A 13,787-nucleotide genomic window follows, 5' to 3' on the forward strand; every position below is an offset into this window, starting at 1 on the left:
AACTATAACCTTAGATGACTTTCTGTTTGTTTGCTAGGTGGCAACTTTCAGACTATCTTCTTTATCTAAGATCATGGATCATGCCAGGGTTAATTTTAACCACATTCAGAGTTTGCTATATAAGAATGCTGCTAATACTAACACTATGAAAGTAATTATTTTTATAATATTTCTATTAGAGTTTATGTATTATTAGAGTAGTTTGTCTTTCTGTGTCCTGGCTAATTTAATGTTCTTGCAGAGTAGGACTGGCCTCCCACTTAGCACATATTTTAGTGCTGTGAAACTTCGCTGGCTTCTGGATAATGTGCCAAAGGTCAAGCAAGCAGTTCTGGAGAAAAGAGCTTTGTTTGGTACCATTGATTCGTGGCTCATATGGGTACGTTTTACAATCTATATTGAAAATCATTTTCTTTCTTTCTTCCCTCAGCTTGAATCAAATCACATACAAAGAAGTTAAATTTTGCTACCATATTTCCTAGAGTATTAACATGCATTTATAATCTTCCTCAAAAAGTATTGGTAGTGAAACACATTGGACACAGATAGAACAGGCATATATCACTTAACCCTCAAACTCATTGAGACTCCATCATAAAGTATTGAAATTCTCTAGTGCAATTTCAGTCAGTCATCTGAGTGGCTAATATATCCCCTGATATATCAGGGAATGCATAAAGAGCTGCGATTGTACTATATGCAAGTACAGCTGTGTATTTGACATGGGTGTGAAAAAAGCACAGCTTGGATATATAAAGGGGAACCCTTACCCTTCATCATGTGGATAAATGCTTTTACACAAATGGCAAATGTTTGTCCATTAGTGGACGTGACCAGTGATATGGCTGTACTCCTGAAACACATACACTGAATTCATGGTAAGAGATTGTGTGCATAGGTCACTAGTATTTTATATATAAGAGCAGGATTTTGCCATGAATTAGGCAGGCAAGAGTTTTCAAAAGCATGTATCTGTTAAGGATGGGAGCTATGCATAGATTAGATTTGTTGTATAACTCATATGCACATATATTAAGCTTAGGTTTGCTAGCGCCATGACTCCTACAATAGCCTTTGTTGGTAGTAGCAATGAACTTGCACTCTGCAAGATTCTGAACTTCCGTTACAGGTGTGGCAATATATAAACATTATTTTTGTTGATTTTTTTTCCCTCAGAGCTTGACAGGTGGAAAAGATGGAGGTATCCACTGCACTGATGTAACCAATGCCAGTAGAACAATGCTGTTCAATATTCATTCATTAGAATGGGATGATGAACTCTGCAAGTAAGTAGTAACATGCCTTGTTGAACTTCAAAAACTGAATCTGACATCCTTGTTCTAAACAAATTTGCTTGCACATAAGTTCTGTCAGTTCAGTGGAACTTCACATTCCTTTTCTTAAAATTCTGTGTAGGTTTTGAATAAACTTTTACGTGCGCTCAGAAACAACAGTGAAGAACAAAGTGATGATTTAGTAATAAGAGGTTCATCTGGCAGATTCTGATGACTAAATGTCCTGTACTGCCACTTCACCCAAGGATCATGGCTACTTGAAGGATTCTTGGATGAAGTGACCAATCTTCATGAGGCTCCAGAAGGACCTCTCTCCTAGCCACGCAAAGCTATGATTTGGGCCTACATAAGTGACGGGGATGCACCAGAAATTCTTACACGAGTTGGATTTTTAAACAAGAATTTCATATACCACTTCATTGATGTAAGCATTATAAGACACCAGAACTTTTATCTGGGCCCAAACTAGGCAAGCTTCATCAGTATTCCCAGTGATCATTTATAATGCTCATCTATACAGTGAGATGACTTCTACCCTGCTCTTGTAATTGTTTGAAGGTAGAGATGCTGTACAATTGGCAAAATGCATTGCTATTTGAATAACAGTTGCCAATCAACCATCTTCCATTATATAAGGGTAATAAAGAGTTGTCATTTATTTCTAATCATACAAATGTTACAAAAATGTATAGAAATGTTGAAATGGTGCAGATTTGATGAAAATAAACATAAGTGAGGCTAACTGTAATTGTCCATATTTTTTCACTCCATGAGTAGACATGAAGGATTTGATACTAACCTGTGTTAATACTTTTTCCAGATTCTTTGAAATTCCTATGGAAATACTTCCCAAAGTATGCAGTTCCTCAGAGATTTATGGACTAATGGTATGTTTATGTTTATAAGAAGATTTTAAATGCACTATACACCTATATTAGATAAAGAAATATTTAGTAGACATCAATAAAATTGCAATTCTTTATGTGTCTGGTATTTAGTATATTATGAAACTACTTTTTGTTTACTGTGATTTGCCACCTATTTTTGTCAAGCACCCTACAAATTTTGATTTCATTGTTTTTCTTTACATAAGTGAGAACCCCAAACTTGCCATCTGATTAGATTATTATAAAAGTTGTATCTGCTGTTACAAAAGAGTCTTAATTACAAATGGTATATTGGATTTTTTTTGAAGGATGAGTAGATGAGAAGGGTTAGCAGCAATTGGTGCCTTTCCCAGTGTCTTCTAGCTATGTATCTTGGATATTTTCAACATACGACTGAAAAGAATTCCCCTAATTAAATTCATTAATAAAGAATATAGTTTGTTTGATAATAACATTTATTTTAACAGTTTTACAGTGGCTTTCTATGCATTTCACTGTGGAGTGGACAGAATAGGTGGCAGGGAAAGGCTTTGTGTTTCGGGGAGCTTCCAAACATGGCATTAGGTATTTACATTAACACAGATTTTAGTGGAGGATGGCTAAACTTTCTGAATTAGGACTCCTACAACTTTTGAACACTGAATGGCAATGGAAATTATTGTATGTTGGCAGAATTGGGACAGGGGGAGAAAGAGTGTAAAAAGAATGAGAAAAGGCAAACTATTGTGGCATTTCAAAGTCTAAAACTGTCTGGATAGCTCAGTGGTTTAGGTGTCTGGCTGCAAAGCCAGAGGTTGGGAGTTCAGTTTTTACCATTCTGCCCCCTGCAAGTAGAGCCAGCCTGTGTGTGGTCTTGGACAAGCTGCACAATTCTAGGACGCCCCCCCACTGAAGGAGGGAATGGTAAACCACTTCTGAGTATTCTCTACCTAGAAAACCCTGAAAAGGGTAGCCATAAGTCAGAATTGACTTAATGGCACATGATTATTATTTTTAAAATCTAACAAATTTATTTCAGTACAAGCAATCATGAATCAAAATTTTCTTCTTCACACATAATGAATCCAAATACTTGTGTCTGAAAAATAATGCTGTGATCTATGAAAGTGCACACTGAAATAAATGCAGTGGTGCCTCACTTGACGACGATAATCCGTTCCAGCAAAATCGCTGTACAACAAAATCGTCGTCAAGCGAAGTAAAAAACCCATTAGAATGCATTAAAAACCGGTTAATGCATTCTAATGGGTGAAATACCGCACTGTCCAGCGAAGATCCTCCATAGGGCGGCCATTATCTGGTGCCTGTAATGCGAGGAATCCGTCCTTAAGGCAGCGGGGAGCCATTTTGCACAGTGGGGAGCCATTTTGAAACCCGACAATCAGCTGTTTCCTGATTGTCGTTAAGCGAAAAATCAGTTCCCGGAGCAGAGAACCGATCATCGTCAAGCGGTTTTTTCCTATTTAAACATCATTTTGCGATTGCAAAAGCGATCGCAAAAACATTGTCGTGAAGCAATTTCATCGTGGAGCGGGGTAATCGTTAAGCAGGGCACCACTGTGCTAGTCTTTAAAGTGCCGAAATATTTCACCTTTTCTCTCTCTCTTTTTTCTTTCTTGTCTTTTTCCTCTTTAATTTTGCCAACATGCTGAAGCAGACTAACATGTCTACTTTTTAAGGAATTGTTGCAGGTGAGCTTATCTCAGTGCCACAGGAATAGGAAATTCCACCCACTTCTTTTCCTTGTCCATTTAACTGTTAACAGTGTCCAAGAACACCTGGTTGGACTCCACTTACCTAGGACAATAGTTTGTTCTTGGTAATGGAAAAAAGAAACCATTAACAATATAATTTTATTTATACAGTAAACGTGTTTGTATTTACTTTCAATGGGTGGGTGTGTGGATCTGATATTTATTGTGCCCAAACTGCAATAAGTAAGAGAAAATTGCACAGGGAAATTGAGATAGACTGTCAGGCTACTGAACTTCTTTGTGTCTCCTCTCCTTTCCCACTACCTTTCTTGCCGACTAGAAAATCTCTCCTACCCTGGTGAGTAGGAATTTGTTAGGATGCCACCAAGTCATGTCTCCATCCATTCTGCTCAGATACAGTGCATTTCCTCAGGGGTAACCTCATTCTTTTCTAAAAGGGAATGGGATCAAGTGACATTTCCAAATGTATGCTGATTGAGGTTTGAGCTTCTTCATATGAGTTCTGCAGAAAAGTGTGCAGCATCCCAAAAGTTAAAAGAACAAGAGAAAGTACTATATAGTAGCTAATGACTTTAAATCAAAGGTTATTGCTACTGAGAAGAGAATAAATATCAATGCTAGGCTATGCATCATCATAACTTTTAAAAAATTCAAAAAATACCCTAGATGGAAATGTACTGGTTTGTACTGTATGCATGGCTTCACTGAACTGAAGTGTGACTGCTAAATACACATGTGCATACCCTTGGCTGTTTGCAAAAAGACAGTGACATACTTCTTTCTGCTTTTTGAGGAAACATAATTTCACAACACCAGTAGCATTGCCTCTCAGAATAAGACCTCCTGTATTTTTTCTAATGAAGCTCTGTTCATTAGTCCATATTATAGGCACTGACCTTCTAGGTTGACACATAGCGTGGGTGATCTTATTGTAACTCCAAGCATTATTAAAATGCAAGTGGTATTCTGTATATTACTATGATGGATAGAAGTTGTAGCTTGCCTTGGCTTTTTTACAAATTGGGGTTTGTCTGGCGTCTTATAATTGCTGAAAAGAGGGATTTCATTACACCAAAATGGGCAAAAGAAGATACAGATTTGCATTTCCCCATTAATTGATATGTACAGATAAAATTTAGAAATAACTGCTATAAACAGGCCTACAGTGCATCTCACCACTATGACCAGGTGGTCTGTGTACTTTCTCAGTTATATGTTCATGGGCTTCTTAATGCTCTCTTTCCTGTTTTTTTTTTTTTTTTAATTTTAAAATGGGCCTTTAAATTAGACTTTAATTATCTAGCCCTCCAAATAGATGATGCATTGAAATAGAGGAGTATTTTCTATAAAGTAATGCACATGAACACTGGGGTATATAAAATAAACTACTTTATTTGTATTCAGGTCTGATGAACTGGGATATGAGAAAGCAATTACAGATCGTATTTAATAATAATAAATAATAATAATCTTAGAAATGCCAAACTGGAAGGGACCCTATAGATCATTGTGTCCAGACTAGCCAAGTTATAGATGTGATACAGTCCTGAAAATTTCCTTTTACTGTATTTTAAATCACTATTTATCCCTTTGGCACTCTCTTCGCTGCACCCTGTGTTGTTTCCAATTTGAATGTACTCATTTCCAGTTTGAATGTACATGATTTGCAAAAATGGCAGCATGCAGTGTTCCCAGTCTGTGATGTAATCAATGAGCATCCAGAGCTTATGTCATCTTGGAGTTGTCACATTTTCCTTGTTGAAACAAGATCCATGTGTCAAATTCTGGTTTCAGCCAAAACAGTAAGTCCAGGCAAGTTTGATCCTACCATGAATTAGCCACAGAATTCATTAAGATTGGTCTGTATTTTCCATTTCTGCTCGGAAGATAAACAATACAAAGAAAATTAACACAAGGAACGTTTTGCATTAATATTGTATATCAAAATTAGCTCCTCAGTTTCTGAGGAATATTATAATTGTTTGATTTTCTTGTCCAAATCATGATAGTAGGAGACAAATTTGTTCAGCTTAAATGCAAAGTGGGCATTGAGATTTTATTTGACATTGTAGGTAAATACTTGCTGCACAGATTACATAGTAAAGTAATCTCTTTTCTCTGGTTACCTGGCAAAATTGTTCAGTTTTTCATTAGAACTAGTGATCTACTTTTCTTTTATCATCTGGGAGTGAATAAATCTGTACATATAACTTAATAGAGTTTACTGAACCTGGATTGTTCTTTAAACATGTAAATTTGCTTGATTATCTCAGATGGTTTGTAGTTATACGTTGCTAAATACCAGGAAAAAACTACTAGATGAAAAGTGATCGGTGCAGAATAAACTAAAAATTTTTTATTTTGTTTTTGGTAGAGTTCTGGAGCTTTGACGGGTGTACCAATTTCTGGGGTGAGTTCAACCTATGAAGTTCTTTTTGACCCAGTTTCTGACAGTGCTGTGCTCACCATTTCTACCTTGAGAATTTTGATCATTTTCATTCAGTTTGATGGAGAAGTTGCTTTCAAACAAAATTTCAAAGGAGGAGCAATTTCAGGGTGAAATGAAAGATACTATTTTATCATTATGCTTCATTTTGTATGAAGTGGCTGAAAGTGTAAATGTGCTATCTTTCATTGTGTAATCTCCTCTGTGGTAGCTAGAAGTCTTCCCTGCTTCTTACATTTCAGAGAAAGCCTCTCCCTGGTAATTTTTTATATAAAGCTATTTTAGATTGGGAAGTGGAAGCATTCAGAGAAGCTGCATAGCATCAGGTGGTAGGTACACAACAGAAGGGAAAACAAAAGCAAATGGAGTATGTTGCAACGCTATGATAAGCACGTAAGTATCAATTATAAAGATCCCTGGGAATGAGGGATCAAAATAAAAGCTTTTTCCCTGGACAAATACAACTTCTGAGTATTTGTATGACAAATTATGGCATAGTACCATCTTCATTTTTTTTGGAGCTAGACAAAACATTGCTGTTGCTTGTACAGGCTACAACATAGATAGACATTCCCTGCAGGAAACACAATATGTGTCTGAGCTGGCCCCTCCGGGATGTGGCATTTGGGACGCTGAGGGAAAGGGACTGAAGAATTGCCCAGAAGCCATTTGTTTTAGAAACATTCTAAGATTTGTTGTTGTCTAGTTCCTTAGCAATAGAGGACCACTTAGCAGATTAATTTCTTATTCCCCACCACCATTCTTATAGTGGCTGCCTCTCAACTATCATCATCACAGTCCCCTAGGATGACACAATGCTTGGAGAAATTAAGTGAACATTTCCCCTACAAATTCTTCACCCACAGACAGTTTGGAGGGTCTGTTTGTCTACAACCCTAGTTTCTGAATACACCTTTTGCAGCATTTCTGTTTGATGGAACTTGTTTAAGTAGATGTAATGTTGAAGGGGACACAGTCAGGAAGACCTGCATGTCTAAAATAAGAAATGCATGTGTTTATGAAGTAGCAGCTAGTTATGCTTTGGATTGTTTCTCCCAGATTGGTGGATTGGGAAGGAAGGGTTGGTACATGCACCAGCATTCCAAAATGAGGTACACTTTGTTCAAATCCTGCAATACCTTTAGACTATGTAGTTTATCTAAGTCTATTTGTGCTTTTTTGGTATGGATTCTAGAGTTTAGAAATTGCTAAGATAACTAGGCAGTGGCTGACTTCAGTTAAAATAAAACACAGTTGAATTTACTCACCTATTAAATATGTCAGGTCAGGGAGTCTGATGCCTGAACATCCTGTAAAAGCCCTACAAAACTTTATAGACCTCTAGGAAAAATCAGAAACCTGTATTCATCACAGCTGGCATTCCAGGAAAAGAGTTCATTGCCAAATGAAACCAGGTAACAATTTCCAGTCATATCAAAATTCATCTGGGTATCAAAGTAAAATTTGCTTCATAGTTGCAATGATTCCAGACAACATCAGCTTATCTATTTCTACCAGCTTTATTCATTTGCATTGCTTCTGTGTTCCATAAGCACAGAAATGCAAAGTTGTTGAAATTATGCAAAAGTCTTACAGCTATGGAAAAACTGTAGGTGCAAATGCTTAAAACAGAAATCCATCCTTGTGAACTTGTGAAAAACTGCAGGTGTGATTGCCATGCAAAATTATTACAGCGATGAGAAGTTGCAAGCAAAAGTATATTAAAAAACAAAACTTGAGTTGTAGGCAGAACTTTAATCGTTACAATTGTATTTTAAAACTGCAGGGGCATATATTCTAAAAATGCAGGCGTTTATAGCCTATAGGGGTAGATTGAAAAGCAGAGAATGCAACTCTAAAATACATCATTAAAAAGTAAAAAGCATTATAGCTTTAAGCAGTCTTTAGCCTTTAAGCATATCACTGGACACACATGAAAAATATAATAAGTGCTCACCTAGCCAAACAGGTTTGACTCTCTAGGGCACTGGTTCTTAACCTTGGGTTACTCAGGAGTTTTGGACTGCAACTCCCAGAAGCCTTCACCACCAACTGTGCTGGCTGGGGTTTCTGGGAGTTGCAGTTCAAAAACATCTGAGTAACAAAGGTTAAGAACCACTGCTCTAGGGGAAAACCTATGTTATCCTTGTTTGTTATGAGGCACTGCTGTGAGCTGCACTGATACATGTTGCTGATGTTTGATGTCTGGTGCCCAGTATCCAGTTGCTGGTATCTAATGTGTGTGGTATGGCATCTTCTTACAAGTCTCTTTGCCTTCCTCTATTTAGATTTTTCAGTCAGCTTATTTGTTTACATGTTTAACTATAAGCCATGACAGAGATTCTTTTGCAAGCACTGTTGTTGTACATTGACCTTGCTTCCTGACTTGCCTAGAGAATAGGCTAATTATTTCACAGTGACTTTTAGTAAACTGCTATTCAAACCTCATTTTTTAAAGCAGAATGTATGTTTCAGCATTGCATTTTTTCTACAGTCTGCTTAATTATTTTAGCATTATATACACAAAATATCACATCTTGAAAAATATGCAGGTATTCTTCGACTGAACATTACTGAATTATTTGTTCTTCCAGTGTTTAGGTGACCAATCTGCTGCTTTAGTAGGACAAATGTGTTTCAAGGATGGTCAAGCAAAAAATACGTAAGTTTTAACATGAGAACTGAAACTGTATAATCTCTCCTGCAGATTTGATACAATAGCAAAAATAAGCAACACTTTAGAGAACTAGCCATTTTTAAAGATATGCAATGTGGAATAGTCCATGTACCATAGTTACTTAGTAAACATGGGAACAAATAAGAAAACAAATTGTGATATTCATCAAAAATCTTTGATTCATGTAATATTCGTCACTTCATATTTGTCAATTTCAGAGGCCCCCGACGAATAATAAATGACATATGTTTACTCCTTTTGTTCGTCCCTTTTTTGGGCACAAAGAGCAGTCTAGGCTACCAGAATGGCCACTCTAGCAGCCTAGTTTGCTGTTTCTGCATATGGGCCTAACAAACAGCTTTCTCTGCCTCCACGGCATGCCCTTTGCCCCCTTCTTACTATCACCTATCGCCTCCCTACCTTGTCTTGCCACTGCCAGAATGGAAGCTAGGTTGCCAGAACAGAAATTACTTACAGTGAACTCAGTGCTTAACCTAAAACATCATAGGTAAAGGTTCCCCTTGACATTTAGTGCAGTCATGTCCGACTCTAGGGCACGGTGCTCATTCCCGTTTCCGAGCCATAGAGCCAGCATTTGTCCGAAGACAGTTTCCGTGGTCACATGACCAGGGCGACTAGACACGGAACGCCGTTACCTTCCCACCAAGGTGGTACCTATTTATCTACTTGCATTTCTTCATGCTTTCGAACTGCTAGGTTGGCAGGAGCTGGGACAAGTGATGGGAGCTCATTCCGTTGCGTGGATTCGCTCTTATGACTGCTGGTCTTCTGACTTTGCAGCACAGAAGCTTCTGCAGTTTAACCTGCAGCACCACCATGTCCCTCTATATATAACATCATTGTTGTTGTTTAGTCATTTAGTCGTGTCCAACTCTTCGTGACCCCATGGACCAGAGCACACCAGTCCCTACTGTCTTCCACTGCCTCTCGGAGTTGGGTCAAATTCATGTTGGTAGCTTCAATGATACTGTCCAACCATCTCGTCCTTTGCCATCCCCTTCTCCTCTTGCCTTCACACTTTCCCAACATCAGGGTCTTTTCCAGGGAGTATTCTCTTCTCATGAGATGGCCAAAGTACTGGAGCCTCAGCTTCAGGAACTGTCCTTCCAGTGAGCACTCAAGGTTGATTTCCTGCAAAATGGATAGGTTTGTTCTCCTTGCAGTTCAAGGGAATCTCAAGAGTCTCCTCCAGCACCACAATTCAAAAGCATTAATTCTTTGGCAGTCAGCCTTCTTTATGGTCCAGCTCTCACTTCCCTACATCGCTGTTGGAAAAGCCGTAGCTTTGACTATGCAGACCTTTGTCAGCAAGGTGATGTCTCTGCTTTTTAAGATGATGTCCCAGGTTTGTCATCGCTTTCCTCCCAAGAAGCAGGAGTCTTTTAATTTCGTGGCTGCTGTCACCATCTGCAGTGATCACAAAGCCCAAGAAGGTAAACTCTGTCACTGCCTCCATATCTTCCCCTTCTATTTGCCAGGAGGTGATGGGGCCAGTGGCCATGATCTTAGTTTTTTTGATGTTGAGCTTCAGACCATTTTTTGCACTCTCCTCTTTCACCCTCATTAAGAGGTTCTTTAATTCCTCCTCGCTTTCTGCCATCAGAGTGGTATCTGCATATCTGAGGTTGTTGATATTTCTTCTGGCAGTCTTAATTTCGTCTTGGGATTTCTCCAGTCCAGCCTTTCGCATGATGTATTCTGCATGTAAGTTAAATAAGCAGGGAGACAGTATACAGCCTTGTTGCACTCCTTTCCCAATTTTGAACCAGTCAGTTGTTCCCTATCCAGTTCTAACTGTTGCTTCCTGTCCCACATATAGATTTCTCAGGAGATGGATAAGGTGGTCAGAATAGACAACTTTGTAGGGAAATTTCCCACCCCCAGAACATAGCAGGGGTTGCATTAGTACCCTCAAATGTGGTGGAGGGGAAAGACACCCTACTTCTGGTTTCCAGAATTTTATTTCTGGCTTTGTTGTAGGGGTTGGTGGGTGGCCCTTCATCCCTTTTAAGGCACAGCTCATTCCCTTCAGCTCTTTTGTTTGGTCTCTAAAATAGAAAATATACATCCAGTACATCCAGCGGTTGGACAAGTTGTTTCTACTCTGGCTGACTTGTGAGCAAACTAAATATGTAGGCTCAATCTTAGTAGAGGATTGCAGAACACATTTTAGTGCAAACTGGGTTGAAACAATGTGGCCAATTCTTGAGTGAATGTAGTAATTAAAACATCTGCTCTGAACTATATAACCTAAGTGCACATTTAGCTACTAATTTTGAATGAGCCAAGGATATAGGTGTGGCTGGAGAACAAGGAGGAGAGTGAGCTGCTGTGCTTCTCCACTTCATTTCTAACAGGTTAACTATGATTTTGCCAATCTTCAGGAAACTTGGTACTTGATTATTACCAGTTATATACAGTAGAATTTGATTTCTACTCTACTGAATTCTTTTGCCACTGTTTTGTTATTCCTTGTAAGTTTGTGGCATATGTGTGTTGTAGTTCATATAACTGAGAATACGTTTCTTGATTATATGTCTCTTCTACTTGGTGCTGTGTCAAATCAGCAATTTTTGTCATCTTCACTACAGGTATGGAACAGGCTGCTTTTTACTCTGCAATACAGGCCAAAAGGTGAGCATTACTGGCAAATACCTACTTTTTGCAAAGAAACAAATTCTGCTGTGTAACACTCTTGGGGGGGGGGGGAGAAAAGAAACACATTCTGGTTGAGTGTTCTGTATAAATTTAAAAGAAGCTCATGAGTTTCATAAGGTGAACTAAAGAAAAAATGTTTCATGCTACAAAGCTATAGTTAGTTACTCAATGCATAAGATAACTGGAAAACAGTACTTGTATACTGGCAAGTGTCTTCTAATAGGTATATTTTTTGCTACATAAATCTGTGAGGCTTGTAAATATGCATCTGATAGAAGTCACAGTACTATTGTTTATTCCAGAATTTCAAAGTATAAATTATCTCTCATAAATATTTCTCCTAAGATAAAAATTGATATATACGTGCATCCCATCTCTATGAAGTAGCTGTATTGTCAGTGTGTTCTGTTGTTTTATTTTTAGCCCGCATTTTCAGAGCATGGTCTTCTGACAACAGTGGCTTACAAACTGGGCAGAGACAAACCTGTATATTATGCTTTAGAGGTAGGCATAACTATTTATTTTATGTTATAGTTTCTATGATTATAATTCATTGCTGTGTCTTACTGTTTTCTGCTATACGCTCCACTGGACCGCTGCAATATAGTAGTAGATATAGATTAGGTTTGTGAATTCTCTCTCATGTCAGTGTTCGTGGTTCGAAGAAAACATGTATGTTTTTGTATGAAGTTGTTTTACACTTTATGACTTACACCTGAATGTATGAATGAATTTTGCAGAAATTGGAGATATTAGTTAGAATCCAGCAAGCTGCTCCTGTTTGTAGTATTGAAAGGAGCCGTTCCCACCCCTTCTGGAACATAGGAACACCCTAAATTGCCCATAGACACCTTGGAAATTTTCCAGCACAGTTTTGTTTTGTATTTTTTTTTTGTACTGTGGAGGGGTGTAGGGGAGGAGAAAGTCATGATGACAATGTCATTGTGTTTGATGCAATGTCATTGTGTGAAAATTTTATCTGTTGTGAGGGCTGTTTTACAAGCACACATCATAATCTGGTGGGATAAAAAGAAGACCGTGTGGGTATGAACCAGTCTAAATTCACTTTGTTTTAGTCCCTGACATAATGATAAATGTTCCAGGAATCACAACTGTTATTCTCTCCCCATCTTCAGCATTGTGCAGTTATTTGACATGTACCTCAAAGTTTGAAGTGACTATCATTGTGAGCCCAGCAAGTTTCAAAAATCTGGAGTAGCAAAAAATGTATGCCTCCATGTTTGTAATTTGCCTTTCACAGTGTTGTGCTCTGACAATGCAACCCAAATAACAAATTAGTGTTTTTGGTCTACCTCTTTGTTTTAGGGTTCTGTTGCCATTGCAGGCGCTGTTGTTCGTTGGTTGAGGGATAACCTTGGTATTGCACAGTCTTCAGATGAAGTTGGTGAGTTAGCCATTCTTGTCTTAAGTATTTTAGTAGACAGTGGTCTTTCTCTTTCCTGGGATTTTAAAATTGGAAATATATTTTTCTTCTTGTTTGTTGGTTAAGGGATGCTAACTTGGCATATGCTTGACTTCTGTAAATATAGTAGCCCAATATACTACTAGGAGTAAGAACTTAAAAAGATAGCCAGAATCTAAACATAGGGTTTGTATTATGTACGTAGTTGCAGCTAATTTACAAGTCATCAGGCTGTATCAGAATGCACAATCAAATCCATGGCCAGGAATGGAACTGAGACACACACCAGACCACAAGCTTGTAATTTAGTTATAATAAGCCATGAAACTCCAATAGAATTCTGGCTATTTTATTAGTTTTCATTGTGTTCATTTTTCAGACAGAAGACAAAAATCAGGATATTCGGTCAAGTTGTTGCCAATAACAGTAGAAATTTTTAAAAAATTGCCTATATAGTACAGAGTTTCAGTTATTATAGGTCAATAGCTGAAATCCTGCTGCTTAGCATAGTAAGTTGCAACTAGAGTAGGTCTATTGAATCAATGGCAAAATAGTTAATCAACTCCATAGAATCAGTTGATTTAATAGTCCTATTTTAGTTGCAACTTACTATGCTAAACAACAAAATTTCATCCAGAACAGCTATGTATATCTTCTAATCATTT

The 13,787-nt window shown here is 37.9% G+C and overlaps 1 protein-coding gene across 4 annotated transcripts in view; it reads left to right on the plus strand.

Moving 5' to 3' along the window:
• GK (glycerol kinase) overlaps positions 1-13,787 on the plus strand; it is a 49,833-nt gene that overhangs the window by 15,267 nt on the left and 20,779 nt on the right. For 3 of the 4 annotated variants that reach the window (XM_078390462.1, XM_078390463.1, XM_078390464.1), the window contains exons 6-14: positions 242-379; positions 1,177-1,286; positions 2,116-2,182; positions 4,217-4,234; positions 6,272-6,307; positions 8,938-9,005; positions 11,633-11,675; positions 12,123-12,203; positions 13,026-13,104. In XM_078390462.1, coding sequence (XP_078246588.1) covers positions 242-379; positions 1,177-1,286; positions 2,116-2,182; positions 4,217-4,234; positions 6,272-6,307; positions 8,938-9,005; positions 11,633-11,675; positions 12,123-12,203; positions 13,026-13,104 — 640 coding nt within the window. The remainder of the gene's footprint in view (positions 1-241; positions 380-1,176; positions 1,287-2,115; positions 2,183-4,216; positions 4,235-6,271; positions 6,308-8,937; positions 9,006-11,632; positions 11,676-12,122; positions 12,204-13,025; positions 13,105-13,787) is intronic. The other variant, XM_072994265.2, reaches the window with a different exon arrangement.

The sequence above is a fragment of the Pogona vitticeps genome, chromosome 3 (assembly GCF_051106095.1).
Source record: "Pogona vitticeps strain Pit_001003342236 chromosome 3, PviZW2.1, whole genome shotgun sequence".
In the NCBI taxonomy this organism is placed as follows: Eukaryota; Metazoa; Chordata; class Lepidosauria; order Squamata; family Agamidae; genus Pogona; species Pogona vitticeps.